General features: G+C 38.3%; 1 protein-coding gene across 1 annotated transcript in view; it reads left to right on the plus strand.

The window, feature by feature from the left end:
* Window positions 1-18707, plus strand: part of stk26 (serine/threonine protein kinase 26) — a 48161-nt gene that overhangs the window by 16054 nt on the left and 13400 nt on the right. The window contains exons 2-4 of the mRNA XM_067423464.1: window positions 7603-7833; window positions 13102-13158; window positions 16305-16413. Of these exons, the coding sequence (XP_067279565.1) occupies window positions 7603-7833; window positions 13102-13158; window positions 16305-16413 (397 nt within the window). The remainder of the gene's footprint in view (window positions 1-7602; window positions 7834-13101; window positions 13159-16304; window positions 16414-18707) is intronic.

An 18707-nucleotide genomic window follows, 5' to 3' on the forward strand; every position in this document is an offset into this window, starting at 1 on the left:
GATCTGTGACTGTCACGCCATAGACTGTTAAAAAATAGGTCACGCATCATTAGAGCATTATTATTGTTAACAACTTCACCCCCCACCCCCGAAAGAAAACTCATTCATCTACATTCATTCACTTTTTCGAGTTAACTGTATTAGTGGACTAAAGTAGGGAATAGTGAGGGTTTATGGGGGCGATTTTGGATTCAACCCTGGAGAACGACAGATGACGTCAAACGCTTAGATTTTCTTCACTAATCAGCGATTTGTAAATCACGCACGAAAAATGAGAAATCTAGCCGAAATCTCTTTTTCTGTGCATTAATCTAAAATAAACAAAAAAGTATAAAGGGGTTGTTTGATCTTTTCTCTTTCTTCCATTACAAATAGGAAATGAAATGATCAGATATGGTGCTCCATTGGATTTTTCTGACATCCTTTACTCTTCCCTGATGACCTCTGGCCTACTTTCTGTAAGATCTGAATTTCTGCGATCTGAATTTTAGAACATTGAATTTGATGATCTGAATTTTAGAATATTGAATTTGATGATCTGAATTTTAGAATATTGAATTTGATGATCTGAATTTTAGAATATTGAATTTGATGATCTGAATTTTAGAATATTGAATTTGATGATCTGAATTTTAGAATATTGAATTTGATGATCTGAATTTTAGAATATTGAATTTGATGATCTGAATTTCGTCTTCATCAGAAATCTTGAATCTGTATTTTCAAAAACTGAATATTTCCAGTCGATTAATTCAGAACAAAATATCTGCTGTTTGAAAATACATGTCTAAACAATTTCGACATAAAAACATTTCAGATGTGTTCAATTTCAAAGGTTCTATATTCAACATTTTAAAAAATTCAAATTCAGAACTATGTACAATGCAACATAATATTCAGTTTTGTTAGATTACACTTGTCAATAATTCAGATTTATTCAATTCAAATTCAGATCATTTAGTCATATTTCTAGCTCCATATTAATGTCTCTTTGTATTCATCTGTCCTGTTATTGACGTAATGCGCGTCATTGGCAAAATGCGCGCCCAGATGTTCAAATAGTTCAAATATTCGTGTTTGTTTTAGAGAGAATATTCGAACGTCATTTTTGAGCAGTTTTGACAGACCTAGAAGACACACACACACACACACACACACACACACACACACACACACACACACACACACACACACTGCCCCTACACCTAAACCTACCCCATCTCACACATGACGATGACGTTGCCAGGTTGTGTTGTTAATGATTATTCGCAGCAGATCTCTATCTCTGCTCATTAATCACCCTGCAGCCATATCACCCTGCAGCCCAAGACTGGTTTCCCACTGAAGCTAAGCAGGGCCGAGCCTGGTCAGTACCTGGATGGGAGACCAACTGGGAAAACCAGGTAGCTGCTGGTAGAGGTGTTAGTGAGGCCAGCAGGGGGTGCTCACCCTGTGGTCTGTGTGGGTCCTAACACCCCAGTATAGTGATGGGGACACTATACTGACAAAGAGCACCGTCCTTCGGATGAGACGTTAAACCGAGGTCCTGACTCTCTGTGGTCGTTAAAAATCCCAGGATGTCCTTCGATAAAGAGTAGGGGTGTAACCCCGGCATCCTGGCCAAATTTGCCCACTGGCCTCTGTCCATCATGGCCTCCTAATCTTCCCCCTATCCTGATTGGCTTAATCACTCGGTCTCCTCTCCACCAATCAGCTGGTGTGTGGTGAGCGTTCTGGCGCAATATGGCTGCCGTCGCATCATCCAAGTGGATGCTGCACATTGGTGGTGGTTGAGGAGATTCCCCCCTTCCATGTAAAGCGCTTTGAGTGCCTAGAAAAGCGCTATATAAATGTAATGAATTATAAAAATAAATTAATTATTAATGTAGCACTTGTGGCAGGCCTTTTTAATGTTTGTTTTAGGGGTTTTCCGAGGTTTTAAAGTGCAGTTTCGCCTTTTTAAATAGGCCACGCAATTGTCCATTCATAGAAGTGATGTGCTAATAGCTCCAGAAGCATGAAGGAGTGTGTGTCTGAGCGGCGTGTTTGGGTGTGGTCTGGCAGGAAGTGCTTCACACACTGAGTCAGCGAGACAGGTACAGCCAAAGAGCAGAAGACTCGTTGGGTCACGTATATCTTATACCCACCTGCTGCTTATCCTCAATGCATTTCTGCTGTTCCTGAGGGGATGGCCTGCTCTGTGCCCGGCTCATGTGTTTGTCTATCTGTCAGTGGAGGAAATGTGTCCGGCTGATAAATCGTGTGGGGGTTCACAGTACACACACACACCCCTGAGAGCTTGTTAACATGTAGATAGCCGAGTCATCAACGCCGCAGAGGTTTATCAGAGGGACCCAGACCCGTGCTCAGCCAGGATACAATCTAACGCTAATTGGATGAGCAATGTTCGGTTTCAGAGTAAACTCTTTTATCCAGGGCTCGACATTAAGCCTTTAATCGGTCAGTCACTTGTCCGAGTAAAAAAAAAGGATTTTTTTTGTGTGTGTGGGGGCATGTTTTTGTGACATATGAGGACTCAAATGTGTATAATGCCATGGGTATGACATGGGTATTACAGGAGAGGGTGAAATATGAGGACATTACCCATGTCCCCACTTTTCAAAATGCTTATAAATCATACAGGATGAGTTTTATTTAGAAAGAAAAATGCAGAATGTTTCCTGTGATGGGTAGGTTTAGAGGCATGTGTGTGTGTGTGTGTGTGTGTGTGTGTGTGTGTGTGTGTGTGTGAGAGATGGGAAGGTTTAGGGGCAGTGTGTGTGTGTGTGTGATGGGTAGGTTTAGGGGCAGTTTGTGTGTGTGTGTGTGTGTGTGTGTGATGGGCATGGGCAGTGTACAGGAATAGAACAAATGGTTTGTAGAGTATAAAAACCATTACGCCTATGGAATGTCCCCATATGTCACAAAAACACGTGTGTGTGTGTGTGTGTGTGTGTGTGTGTTGTAAATATAATTTATTCTGAAGCATTATTTGGAAGCATATTTGCACTGGTGTTTGTTTAATCAGCTTGACATATTTAAATCTGATATTTATCAGATATTCAGGAAAACACACTCTTGTTTGTGTGATGTTGTTGAACTGTATCATATATTATAAATATAAACTGCAGACTATCTGTGTGAGTGGCGCTCGTGTTGTAATTTCTCCTCGGGATGCGCGAGTGTCAACAGCGTTAACTTGTTACCGTCAGTTCATTATATATTATACTATTACCCGCTATCGAGCGGCACTTACACTAAACTAATGCACAATCATTCTCGCATTTTGGTGATTCGTGAGTTATTTTTTGTTATTGCTGTTTTAACACAATCGTTTAGCACAATCATTTGAATATTCTCCAGGGTTTCTACTGATACAAAGCCATATGCTAATCGCTGAAGTAACCCTTTAATCAAACAAGAAAAGAAAATAGAAAATCACCCCATGCTTGACTTTAATATATTTATTAAGAATCAGTGTATAGTTAATTTATAGATTGACTATGCAGACTATGCATTTTTTGTTTTTACATTTGATTTCTTTATTTCTTTATTGAAGGCTACTGTTAATAAAGAGCTACTCTAGCTGAAAATAAAGCACTGTTTTTGTCATTTTGGCTTATTTAAACATAAAATACATAAAATTTAATGAAATATCTGTATTGTTATTATAAACTTACATTTAAAAAGATAATTAATTACTCGTATCATGAAGTAAGATTTTGGTCATCCCAACCTGATAGTCAAAAAGCAGAGCAGGAACATACTGGCCAAGTGAGTTTTTATGTTTTTATGTTTTTATATATATATATATATATATATATATATATATATATATATATATATATATATATATATATATATATATATATATAATATAATAAAACTATGAATATTAATTTCTGTCATATTATTCAATTACTTTTACTGTTTTTTGCCATGGTATCGATTCAGTATTGGTAGCATGGTATTTTAACACAAAAAATACCTTGTATCGTCTGGTATCGTATCGAAGTCATAATTTTGGACGACGTTTAAAGACGTGAAACTTGCAGGATGTTTTAATGGCACAAAGACCTCTTGTATGTTCTCATGACCCCTTTAACCAGTTAAAAAGGTTAACTGACAAGCACTCAGCCGTAGTAAAACGCAGGATTAGGGCTGGCTGATGCAAGCTTAAGTGTAATAGGATGAGCATTTAGTCCTTTTCTCCTTTCGAGTACTGGACAGTAAAATGATTAATCAGATCATGCTTAACAAAAACACAAATCATTTCTTAATGTGTAGAATGTTTTAAATTTGCACCAAAATACTCAATGCATCTTTAAAAATGCTATTTTTAAACAACGGCTGTATCTGTTTGTTTGACATTGTTTTTCCTATACAAACAATGAAGCTTTTCACTTTTTAGTTGAGTCATGAACATTTTCTTTAGTTCTGAAGCCGACACGAACCTTTAGTTCATAAAATTATCACTGAAATGAATCTGTGTAGTTCAGTAAGTGAGTCAGGTTCACTCAGAACCGGTGAAGGTACAGGTGTACTGTTTAACAAGCTCTTCACAGTCGACCGCACAAGCCTTTTAAAGTGAAAATCATTGATGTGTTTGATGGATGAAACCTTTGACTCCACTTTTATACTACACAAACTTGTGCATGTTTTTTTTGCATGGTTATAAACATCTGGCTGGACACACGGTGCACAAAAGCTACGTCACATGCAGGGCCGTACCCAGGATTTTCTAAATACAGAGGTCCAAATATGAATTTTGAAGGGTTTAAAAAAAAAACATTTCCCTCCTTTACATATGCATTTTAAGACATAAGAAAATCAAAGAATCAGCTTACTGTAGCTTTAAAACCATGTCAGTGTGCAGTATAAATTATTTTAAGAAGACAACAGATTTTTATAAATGAGAATCTGGTTAAATATTGCAAAAAAAATAAGACCCCAAATTAGAAAAATCAGAAAATCTGTTTTGTTGTTAAATTGAGCCAAAGACGATGTATGTGCGACTCCGTCTTTGAAAACCTAACTAAAGTAAATTTTGGTGATTTACATTATGTAAAGAACATTATTTGAACATATAACCTTGATATATTTAATGTTTAATGAGTAAGATTATGTCAAAGATAGAAATCAATGTGAAAATATAACCAATGAGTGAAATCAAAATGTGATGCTCCTAATCTCAATATTAGATTATGAGACTTTAGCCTGGATTTCACAGACAACAATCACATTATGTGTAGCAATCAGGAATATATTGTAGGCTAATGCTTTTTCTATTCTGAGCACAGTGGGCTACCTGCTCTTTCTGTCTCATCGCCATCATCTCTCTTTCTTTATTCCCCATCTCCTTCTCTTGCCCTGTATATTTTCTCTTTTCAAAGCTGAGCTTTGTTTGAAGCATTCTTTTCATTTTCGTCTGTATTGGTAAAAACAACGTTGTAAATGTAAATTTATTGATGGCTTCCAAGAAAGCCAGATCAAGAAAACGTTATTAGTTTGCATCCCTGATTATTAAGCGCTCTCACGGTGTTGTGATGCCAAACTTCAGTCGTTGTTCAAAGCGCCGGTTGGTGGTTGTGGCATTTGTCCCGCCTCTCCTCCACTGTGATTGGACATTGATGTTCACCCAAAGTTGAACTGTGGACGCTCAACGCGTAAAAATGGACAAAACCTGCCAGCTGTTGGTGCTATTGAAAAGTGCGGCGCATCCATTGGAAACGATTGAAAACACGGCGGGCGAGGCGAGAACACATGTTTGTACACGCCGCCTTAATAGGCTATTATTTTGCAACTTCTATTATGTACACCTCGGGGACCTCAATGGTGGGTACGGCCCTGGTCACATGCACTGTCACAGACAAGTGAAGGTCCTAGCTCATGCCACTTTTATTGTGCGTTCACACCAGATGCAAATGAAGCGATAAGCGTGAGGGATTTACATGTTAAGTCAATGCAAAGACGTTAGACATTCTTCAGCACGAATGACGCCTCGCGAATTGAGCATTTGACGTGTTGAAAATCTGAACTTTGGTGGATATTCGCGCCACGTTAACCAATCAGGAGCTTGCTCTAGTGGTTACAACAATGAGCAGAAAATCATATGTGGAGACCCGGAGCTGTACGATGCATCTCCATACTTTATAGAAACAGGGATAAAAAGGCTCTTGCTTGAAAGAGAGTGAGTAAGGAGGCCGGACAATCTGGTAAATTGTAAAAAAAAAAAAAAAAAAATTCATTGCTCTAATTATTTTGAGCCATACATAGGGTGATTTCAGGGTGATTGGGACACATTTTGCCATTGAGGTGATTTGGGAAAAAGTGTCCCAATCACCCTGAATTCACCCTATTGAGACTACAAGCTAGTTAAAACCTGCAAATTGAGCTTATCCACCGTAAACAATCCATGTCGGCCATTTCGCAACGAGACGAGCAGCCTGGCAGATCCCATGATGCGAATTCGCATCTGTTGTGTAGTGAATGTCACACACAAACGAAGCAAGTTACCTCACAATGTTTAAGCGTCCAACTACGCACAAATAGAGTGATTTAATTGCTTCAATCTCTTTCATCGAGTTTTTCTTCATTTGTGTTCAGAAGATGAACAAAGGTCTTACGGGTTTGGGATGACATGAGGGAAAGGAATTAATGACAGAATACAAATTTTTGGGTGAACTATCCCTTTAACTTCCACGGATTCATTGTTTAACACAAGACTAGTAATGTGCACCAACAAAGTAAATGGTGTTTGCTTTGTTCGGCTTTTAAGCTAATAAACAGACTTCAACCAATAACTTTAAATGATTGAAAAAACGAACTGTGACATGCAACTGTGCCTCGTATATGCTTATCAGTATTGACTGGAAGTTGGATTCATGTCCTCATCCTGTGAAATAACTGTACCAGCAATATGTAGTTAAACATTGTTATATTGATTCACAGAGCTCCCCTCCCCAAGGTTTCCTGGAATATTATTGACTAACCAGTAGCATTGGCATTATCTCTGTTTTAAACGCTTATAAACTTGTCTTTTTTCTTCATTGTTCCATTACACCTTCTATAAAACTGGAGAAATATATATTTAAGCAACTGCAAATCTTTTTAGTGCAGTTATACACATTTAAAGAAAATGAGAAATCGTCTATGAAATCAGTTTCTAAATACACAGTTCAGATGTGAAAGATTTTTCTAACTATAAACATGGATCCCAAATAGCACAAGTATGTGATTACCACAAAGGTACCTGAGCTATATAAAGTGAACTCGTATGTCTTGGTTGGTTTATAATTAAAAAAAAAATCTCCCCCCTCACAGTTGTCATGAAGGGCAAAATTAGCTGTATAGACCAAAAACACAATTTGTAGCAGGCTGTAAACGTGTGTTTTTCTGCTGTAAAGATGGGCATTTTAACATGAGGCTCAATGAGATTCTGCTCCTTCTGGAGCCGCTCTCTAGTGGCCAGTTTAGGAATTGCAGTTTACATTACTTCCATATTGGCTTTAAGAGAGATTGCGGGAGGTTTGCCGCACGGTTTATACCCATTTATCTCCCCTAGGCAACTCAAACTGACTCTGTGTAACCTCTGTATTGCAGAACAGTCGAACAGACCCTGAGGAGCTGTTCACTAAACTGGAGCGTATTGGAAAGGGCTCGTTCGGTGAGGTGTTTAAAGGCATCGACCGCCGCTCTCAGAATGTAGTGGCCATCAAAACCATCGATCTTGAGGAAGCAGAAGATGAAATCGAAGACATCCAACAAGAGATCACCGTACTCAGCCAGTGTGATAGTCCTCATGTCACCAAATACTATGGCTCTTACCTAAAGGTATGTATTTGATGTTTACCGTTTCACACATTATCTGTAGCACATGCTAGTAGGGTTGTTACAATAGCAAAATTTCATTAGTCTCTTAGTCTGGTTAAAACCAGAGCATTCTGAGTAGTAACTGAGTTATGGTCCGGCAAAGCTTCATAGACAGGGAGTGTGTGTGTGTGTGTGTGTGTGTGTGTGTGTGTGTGTGTGTGTGTGTGTGTGTGTGTGTGTGTGTGTGTGTGTGTGTGTGTGTGTGTGTGTGTGTGTGTGTGTGTGTGTGTGTGTGTGTGTGTGTGTGTGTGTGTGTGTGTGTGTGTGTGTGTGTAAAGGGGGGAGTAAATCATAAGGGAAATTTTCATTTTTGGGTAAACTATCCTTTTACCTGAATTAAAAGAACGCAATCTTTTCAGCTTTCCTGTAGCTCAAACAGTAGAGTACTGTTGCTGGCAACGCTAAGGTCATGGGTTCGATTCCCAGGGAGAGCAAGAATTGACAAAATGTAAAATGTGTACCTTGAATATTGCAGGAAATGGGAGAGGGTTGTATAATTTATATAAAGGCTACATGCTGTCTTTAATGTAATTTTCACTTTTATTCATTATCATATTTAATGTTTTATTCTCAGACACAGTTCTAACAGTTTTGGTACAGATACTTCTCTACTGTGGAGTTTTCCAGGTATTGGCTACTACTACTAGCCTGGCAAAACCCAGACATCTTCTGGCAAATTTAGATTTGCTCTGCAAGTAGTCTGGCAAAGAGCCCATTCAAGCCCATGTCTAAATCCGTCCGTCGAAGGGTTCGGTATCGTTTGGGTTTTTTACGATTCCGGTGCTAAAACGGTACTTTTAAAATGGTACCGGTGCCTGAACCGATACTTTAAAAAAAAGAAAGAAAGAAAAAAAAGCCACAAAATGACAGTGGATAACATTACATAATGGCTTCTTTTTTTCTTTTCTTTTTTTTTTATTATTCTTTAAATTGAACAATTTATTAAAAGTTTAATGTATAGTTAAATATATAAATAGATACAAAACACATATTACTTAAATTCACAGTAAAAGCTAAGCCACCTAACCCAACTACAATAGGACTAATTTAACACTCAATAACAGCCCTAATACTAGTGATATTACAGCACTAATACAGGGTCCCTGCGGAGTCTTAAAAAGTATTACATTTCAAAATCAAAATATAAGGCCTTAAAAAGTCTTAAATTCGCGGAAGCATTGCGTTCTAGGTCTTAAATAATGTTAAACAGGTCTTAATTCTCCTACGTCCATGTAACGCTACCTCATTAAAATGCTCTCGCCTCCCCCAGCACGCGTGCGTGTGTGTGTGTGTGTGTGTGTTTGTTCCGTGGTGTTTGTAGTTCTTTCTTTCGCAAGACCAACTATTGTCCGCTCTATTACAACTACACATTAGACAAGCATGCATCATGTATTGCAGCCAATTAGCTTTTGTGTTATTGGCACGAGCCTCTCTTTCTGATCGTATCCCACAGACGCATAAAACGGAGTTTATTCTTCAGCTGAGTCTGACGGTTCTTGTACTTCTGTCTGAAACCTAAAATAAACATGATGTGGTTGAAAACACTGAATCATTGTGATATGTGATGAGCACTGAGTGTGTGTGTCTCTGACTCGGCGTCTGCCAAAGCGTGAAAGCACGTTTGATGGCACCAAAATGAGGAACCGAAATCTGCGTTCTGGTTCGGTCCGGTTACATACCGGTTATATATGTACTGGTGCTATATTGGCACCGGGTTTCGGTACCCAACCCTAGTTTTGAGGCACCAGTACCGCAATATTGTTGTAGTGCTATACAGTATGTGCAACACTAGAACACGCGTAGTACACATGGTTTCCTTTAGATGGAAATGAATGCAAATCACGGCTGAGCTTTAATAAGGAGTTTAAAAGCGCTTGCTCTGTTTGCTTGTAAAGATTTGATGGCTCTGGTGACGCATGGCCAAACCTTTTGTGCTATGTCACAATACCTGTATTTCTGGAGGCCTGCCAGACTGTGTGTGTGTGTGTGTGTGTGTGTGTGTGTGTGTGTGTGTTTGGGCTGGTAATCCTTACATAATGGGGACAGAATGTCCCCACAAAGATGGCAATATCCTTGTAGGGACATTTTTTGGTCCCAATGAGGAAAACATCTTCTAAATCATACAGGAGTTTTTTTTTTGTTGAGAAAGTTAAATTGCTTCCTGTGATGGGTAGGTGCAGGGTCTGTGTGTGTGTGTGTGTGTGATGGGTAGGTTTAGGGGCAGGGGCAGTGTAAGGGGATAGAAAATACAGTTTGTACAGTATAAAAACCTATGGAATGTCCCCATAAAACATTGAAACACTACGTGTGTGTGTGTACATGGTCGGTGTTTACAACAAATGAGAAGTCTGATGCATCAGTCGGCATAAAACAGATTTGTGATAGTCTCTTCTTCCCTTTTGGGACATATATACAAACAGCCTCTTGATTAAGACGAAATATAGGGTTTTTTGATTTTCCAGGCTTCTTCACTAAGGGTTTCACGAAGGATTTCACATTTGTTAAATTCAAAGATTTCACTGGCCCTGCCCTGTTCTTATTATAAGGTTATTAGGGATGTCACCGTACCAAAATTTCAGTAGCTGGTACCAATTAGGGTTGGGTACCAAACTTAAAGACTTTTAAAGGGCACCCACTGAATGACGTCAGTTCTTCTGTTCAATCAATCGGTATCAAATTTCAGCTCATTTGAACGCATCTAGTGATCTAGACTAGTGTCTGTTCAGGGTGTAAAGATATATCGTTAAACAATTTATCGCGATATAAAAACATGACAATATGTATCGTTGATGGAAATATGATTCGTGATATAGTTGTTTTATCCAAGGCTCAATTTGCTGAAGTAGGCCCTATTTTTAATGTACAATTCACTTAAACACAAATGAACAAATGAAGGCTTGTAAACTGTCATCATGTACTCACCATCATGTTGTTTATTTTATTTAACTTAATTTAACACAAATGAAGATATTCTTTATGAAACCTGAGGGATTTATGTCCCTCCATTTTTAAAGTCCATTCCTCTCAAACTGCAATGAATGTCATAAAGGCATGTAAAAATAAGTAATCGAGTGTCTAATCAAAATCTTCTTTAGTCTTCATGTCTTCTGAAGAGACACATGTGATGTGAAGAGACACATGAGACAATGTGATGAATATATTTAACACGACGCTCATACTGTAGTAAACACGGACGTTCAAATGATTGTGTGACTCGCGAAAACAACATGAGAGAGAGGAAATGCAGAATTAAAATTTTTGCATGAGCTAAATGTTTATAGTGTGAGACTAGCGGTCAATCTGGCGAGCTTTCTTGCGATTAGAGCTGTGGTGGATTGCATTGATCATCTGAAGTGCACACGCTGCTGCTCCTCAGTAAAAGTGCAAACATTTTTCAAGGCGACACTCCTCAATGAACGCGCAAACATCATTTAAATAACCAGATCACATTTAGTTTTAGTGGTATGATTATTCAAAGCATTTCAGATGGTTCATTTTTACATACTGTATTAATAGCGGGAGTGTGAAGGTACAATAATGCCTTAAAGCATTGCAAACGTAGGGTAAGATTTGTGAAAGTGTACATAAGATTGCAATCGTAAATTAAACTTGCATGCGCAAGATAAGTTTTGCAAAGGTGTAAATTGCCTTTCAAGTGTAAGAAAAAAATATTTGCAGCATTTTACTGTTATTCATAAGTGCAATTCATGTATTGTGAAACTGCAGCTTCATGTTAACGCAAAATAAATATGATCTGTATTCTTCTGACTTCCATTTTTCTGCGCTTACCCTTTTGACCCGTTTCTTTAGCCAAAATACGACCAAAAGCATTGCATGCCTGTGAACATCGATTTGCAAGCGAAAACAACAGTCAGGAACTGCGAAATAGATTGAGCGTGTAAAACCAACCTTTGTGTGAAAAAATAAACTGTTGCAAATGTCTAAATGACGTGTGCGTAGGGCAAAAAAAGCCTCCTGAATAAACCGATTTGTACAGTCGGTCTTGTAGCTGCGCTTACAGTTTTGGCACGATTCTGTCACTGACTGAGTTTTTCAAGCGCGAGGAGGAAGGCGGGTCCACCTTCTGGAGCCAATCAAATGAGCTGCTCGCTTACTCTCGATTTACTCTTATCTGATAGGTTCAAGAAAAACCTCAGACGCCAGAACACATCTTTATCTTCGTTTTACTTTTAATGCACAAATGTCCATATCCTGACTTGAGTAAAAAAGTTTGGGATGTGTCAGTAAGTACCGGATCTGGGCATTAGTAAGTTCTCAAAGTGAAAGCAAACTAATGTAGCTTAACAACTACACAAACGGGGAAAACAGCACTTACACTTAAAGCACTGTTTGTAGATATGCATCTTTATGTTGTATTTATTTGTCCTATTGTCATTTGTTTATAAGTATATATTTTATTACTGACCGATTACTTGATTACTTAATTACTTGAAAACTTTTTGCTTATTTTAAGCAATTGCCTATTGTTGTGGTTTACTTGTAAGATTTTAGTCATATTCCCCACCCCAAGCGATCATGTTATTAAAGATAGATAGCACACCACTGGACCAGCCTTTTTGTAATACAAAACAAGATTCATGCGTTAGTTTGTTTTATTGCCATGTGTGACTATTGTGCATCTAACATAATATGGTTAATGTGGCATCCTAAATATGAAAAAAAAATGTTTGCAAATTTATGGAAGTGACCACCACAAAATAAAATTTAAATAAATTTGGTCAAAAAAATAAATAACTGTAACGTGTGTGTGTGTGTGTGTGTGTAATCCTGGTGGGATTGAGCTATGAATAATAAGTTTACTAATACTTTGTTCAATTTAAATAAATTAAATATAAGTATATAATTAATATAAGTATAACAATTAATTGAGTGATTCTGCATTTCCTTGCATGTTTTTTTATTGCACGATATAGGTCTTAAATTTAATTCATAATGCTCTTAAAAAGGTCTTAAAAAGTCTTAAATTTGACTTGGTGAAACCTGCAGAGACCCTGCCTTCAGATGTCATGTCATCAGACTCTCAAAAACATTAATGAAACCCACACCTCAACCTCAAACTCACTGGTGCCTCGGTCAGCGAATCAGAGCCTTGACTGAGGTCACAACTGACATTTACATTAGTGTCCGATTCAAAGTGCAACAAGAAGTGTGATGTATGAGCGGAAGAGCTTTCTGAGTTCACAGCTAATTGTGTTGTTTTTCTTTTAGGGTAGTAAATTATGGATCATAATGGAATATCTGGGAGGGGGTTCGGCTCTGGACCTGGTAAGCCCTTCACAGCTACAGCATTCAGCTGATCCTGCCTGTGCATACGGTGGCCCGGTGGGGCAGCCGTACTAAATTAAACCACAACACAACGGAAATGCTCCCGACCACAAGGGGGCTCTCAGAGTGCATTAAAGTTAGTTTTCCTTGCCACTGCTCTATAGATATAAAGATATAAACAGATTTATAAGATATAAACACTACGATCAGTTTGAAGTGTGTAACTATTGTATATCAACATGAAATATCAATTCAAAATCACCTATATGCATTATAGCTGCATATTCAGGGCTCGACATTAAGCCTGTTCAGGTGCTTGTCCTTCCGACAAGTAAATCTGTCATTCACTTGTCCGAGTAAAAAAATTACTTATTACATTTATTTAAAATATTATTTATTCTGAAGCAATATTCTCACCAGTGTTTAATCAGCTTTGACATATTTAAATCTGCATATTTGTGATTTTTTACCTTTTATAAAGGGCATTTTTTTCTCTAATCTTATTAAATATAAGCTGTGCTTCAGCTTTCCTTTTATTTTCTTAAATTTGATCAATAAATAAAATTTGAATATGACACCATAGGGCTGTTTGTTACTAATAAAATTAAATAAGTTGCATTGAAAAATTACAACTGCATTAAATAAATGTTTTAAATACTTTTTGTATATACAAATAAGAAATGTTGGAAAGAATGTTTAAACATGAAACTTAAGCGCCAGTAGGTGGCGGTAGGGGACCGTCTTACTAAATATGTCATTGAGTCGATTCATTGAAACAGCTGATTCACTCAATAATGAATCAGTCGTTTACGAACAGGTCACTGAATCTTCGGCTGCGTCGGAAAACCTAGACAGCTGACTCGTTGCCTCGCTGCCTCATCAGGCACTGGCTTGTAAGGCAGTGTTTTGTGCATGAAGGCACCTCATGAAACGTATTTTGGACAGACTTCTATAAGGCAGTGTAACAGTTTGATGATCTACAGCTAAATAGAGAGAGCTTTGGTGAGAACTAAACACATATTTAATTACTAAATTAGTAATTTCTCGCTAGAAATGACATCAGAAGTGGAAAATATTGGTTAAAAACGTACATTTACACACAAACTGACCAGCAAACGCAACTTTCGGACGCCATCTGTTTTTCCACAGCTCAACTGTCACTGAACAGAAAGCACAGGATTGTGGGATACCAAAGGCAGCGAAGGACAAGTGTACGCTGCCTTCAAAAATCGATCAGATGAAGGTCTCTCTGGAGACAGGAAGTGAAGCAAACATTAGATTCAGACGTTGCTTGATTCCTTCCTGCCTTCAAATGTGTCCTCCGAAGGCAGCATTTTCCAGGTTTCGGACGCAGCCTTTGATTCAACCGATTCATTAAAAATGCTGAATCATTCATTAACATGCTGTTGCACCGCAGTATGTTAATCGAGTTTCTCTGTAAGAGGCACACTTTTTTTATTTCTCCTTGATAGGCTGCGTATGCGTCATAAGCGCAACCTGGTTAGCGTTGGTTCATTATACTACATTATATATTATCCAATATCAGTCACCACTTACACTAAATTAATGCAAAATCATTCTTGCATCTAAGTCATTACCTAGTTGTTGTTTTTTTGTTATTGGTGTTGTATTCCGCTTCTCCGTCGGGCAAGTAAAATTCTTTCACTCGCCCCTTCAAAAAAACACTCGTCCCGGACAAGCGTTAATGTCGAGCCCTGATATTTATACTCATGAAAGTTTTTACTAGGGGTGTCCCCGACTAAGGATTTACACATTCGAATCAGAATTTTCGAATCTCTCTATGGTCGACCGATAGTCGAATCATCTATGTGTGTGTAAACCATAGACTGGAAAAAAATAAACGGTATAAACGGGTTGGGAAGGGCAGGACACTAGTCAGCAGGAGGCTAAGACTAGTTTTATTTTACTTTACATACGGCACACAGCCACCACTTTTAATAAAGTGATCAAAACTAGGCTACACTACATTCGTAAATGAACCGTTCTCTCATAACATTTAAAAGCCGCGATTGAAACAGAACATCACACAAATATATAAAAGAACATTTTGATAAATAAACGTAAAAAAATACCTGCCTAGAGAGGAAAAGAACACTGAGTGCGTTTATATGCACGTTCTTAAGCCGATTGTGCCTGAAGGGGGTCGCACACCGGACTGAAGCTCAGCGCCGTGTCTCAGGTATCACACCAGGCAGACGTGAATATTATATACGCACAAGCTCAATTTTGAATCGACTTCTGACAGAAGAGCTGCACGACAAGTATATCTTGAAGCACAGGGTGAAATCAGCACGAACATTCATGATTTGAGGGAAAAATACATTTAATCGCCGCGGACAGGCGTCGAATGCCGCCGTCTGTGTATGTGTTCTAATTTTAAAGCCGCGTCTTTATAACACTAATATTGAGCACCCCCATATTGCCAAAATGGTATGATCCTCGTTTCATAACACCCGCGAAGATTCGACCATGAAATCAGTGGTCGAATCCGGTCCTGCATATCGATGCATCGAATCTTCGACTATTAGGGGTCACCCCTAGTTTTTACACGCGATCACAGCGCTTGATGCCCAAGGGAACGTCTGCCAATTCCACCATGCAGTTGAAACATATCATTTGTATGAATTAAAATGACTTTTAACATTTAAAAACAGACATGTTAAAATTCCACATCTTTGTTGTATTCTAAAAAACTGACTCAATGATGCACTACAGTTGAAACAAAACACAAAAAGTAATTTTAATTCATACAAATTATGTTTCAACTGCATGGTGGAATTGGCAGATGTTCCCTTGGGCATCGAGTGCCGTGATAGTGTGTAAAAGCATTTTCGCATATAAATATGCAGCTGTAATGCATGTAAGTGAATTGATATTTCATGTTGATATACAATGGTTACACACTTAAAACTGATCGTAGTGTTTAAATCTTTGTAAGACAGGCCAATCTATGGAACAATGCCAAGAAAAACTAACTTTTATGCACTCCGAGAGCCCCCTCGTGGTCGGGAGCATTTCCGTTGTGTTCTGGAGATTTTGTTGTGTTGTGGTTTAATTTAGTACGGCTGCACGACCGGGCCACCGTATGTCCTACACACTCATCCTATTTTTGTGTTTGTGTGCAGCTGCGAGCCGGACCTTTTGACGAGTACCAGATAGCCACCATGCTGAAGGAGATTTTAAAGGGTTTGGACTACCTGCACTCTGAGAAGAAAATCCACAGGGACATAAAAGGTGTGTACGCGGAGCATTTGTGTCCTGTGCAGAAAATTTGTGTCTGCTTGGACGAGTGGGTGTGACGACTTTGTTTTTCCACTGAGGTTTGTTTTTCCACTCGTTTGAACTGTGCAGGGTGAGGTAGAATCCGGATGCTTTGTCTGCAATTAGCAGCTCTGTTTGGTGTTTTGTCTCCAGTTTTTCATTCAGTGTTTTGTGTTTGTAAAATTGTCTTAAAGGCACAATATGTAAGAATGTAATAAAACCACTAGAGCAAAGTTATATATTTTGTTGACTTGTCTGCTTAGATGATCATTAATGTTTCCAAGAATGTTTAAATCCAGAGAAATCATCCATTTTAACCAGGACACAGACTGCTAATGATGTTACCCTCCGGTGTTAATTTGTATTAACCATGGAAAATCCAAAGCCGCTTTAATATAAGTTTTATTAGACAGGCAAGCAACAGTTTGGTTCATTGATGGACAGAAATAATCATAATCACTTATCACACAGTTAGTCTTATTGTTTAAATCTCTTGATTTACAGCGGGTACCATGTTTGTACCTCAGAGACAACTAACATAACATAATCAGAAAGAGCTTTATTGGTAATAACAGTAATACAGCATTTTTCCCACCATACAATGTTTTAAAATGAGTCGCATGCCATTTAGCAACATTAGTCACCCAGCTTTTATTAATATGATATCCTACTATCAATGTACTGTAATGTGCAACAAGTGTCTCATAGCAGCCACCCTTATAACCAGGGGTGCGCGTAATGTATTTGGTTTGGTCCTTAAAGGGATAATTCACCCAAAAATTAAAACGACCCCATGATTTATTCACCCTCAAGCCATCATAGGTGTATATGACATTCTTCTTTCAGACAAATACATTTGGAGTTATATTAAAAAATATCCTGGCAGTAAATGGCTGTTTCTGTTTTGAAGTTCATAAAATGGCATCTATCCATTATAAAAGTACATCTTTCCATTATAAATGTGCATATATCCATCTTATAACTGCTCCTGCTGGGGATTAATAAAGGTCTTCTGAAGCGAAGCCATGCGTTTAAAGGGATCCCATGGTGTTGAGACTTGTATGGCTTAATATAACATAAACAATGTCTCTTACTGAAATATGTAGTAGAAAACCCATGAAAGATCTACGTTATTTAAAAAATCGATTTTATATTTGGACCATGGGCGGCGCCATTTTGTTTGCGTTCTAGGTTGATGACGTAGAATGATTGCACTCCTCTATCAGCTGGCATTACCCGTAGCTATTTTTACCACAACGCAACTCGAAAATTGTTTCAGAGTTAAACAAAACCAATGAATTGCTTTGTAATTGTACTTAAAACACACTCAAACATACATGTGCACACAAACTCACCTACACAAGTCACAAACAGATCGGCGGGCGGGCACACACACCTGACAGGCGCTGTCTCAATCGAGAGGTTGGGCTGCTCAGTCTCCACGACAGGGGCTGAATCCGAAATCGACCCCTTATACCCTGAAATTGGGCATTATTTGAAGGGACGGTTTGTAGTGTTGTCCGACACCATAGTGGACATGTTCGAGTGCACTCATTCAGTCTCACGTTGCACAGCAATAACGAGTGTACAGCCGATTTACACACAACAGCTGTCCGACTTAAAATAGCTACGGGTAGCGCCATCTGATTGCCGAGTGCAACCATTCTACGTCATCAACCTAGAACGCAAACAAAATGGCGCCGCCCATGGTCCAAATATAAAATCGATTTTTTAAATAACGTAGATCTTTCATGGGTTTTCTACTACATATTTCAGTAAGAGACATTGTTTATGTTATATTAAGCCATACAAGTCTCAACACCATGGGATCCCTTTAAGAAAAATGCCATATTTAGCACGTTATCAAGTAAAATATCTAGCTTTCGCCAGACCGCCTTTCGTGTTTGACTACACAGTATATTCACAATATATTTATCTCACTTAGATTTTAACGGGTTGCCGTGAAGATCTTAAGTTTCTGTGTTTTTATAATATGCCGATATTTTTTTTCAAACTAAAGATAAATGTTCATGAAGTGAAACTCAGAGCGGCTCTGGAGATGAAGGTCATAGCGTCATATAATTAGACTGTGTGTGTGTGTGTGTGTGTGTGTGTGTGTGTGTGTGTGTGTGTGTGTGTGTGTGTGTGTGTGTGTGTGTGTGTGTGTGTGTGTGTGTGTGTGTGAGAAATACGAATGTCTACGCCATTCTTCATTCACACAGAAACACAAAACATGTAGGATTCATATTCAAACTGTCTTCTTGCTG

Source organism: Pseudorasbora parva, chromosome 18 (genome assembly GCF_024679245.1).
Source record: "Pseudorasbora parva isolate DD20220531a chromosome 18, ASM2467924v1, whole genome shotgun sequence".
Lineage (NCBI taxonomy): Eukaryota > Metazoa > Chordata > Actinopteri > Cypriniformes > Gobionidae > Pseudorasbora > Pseudorasbora parva.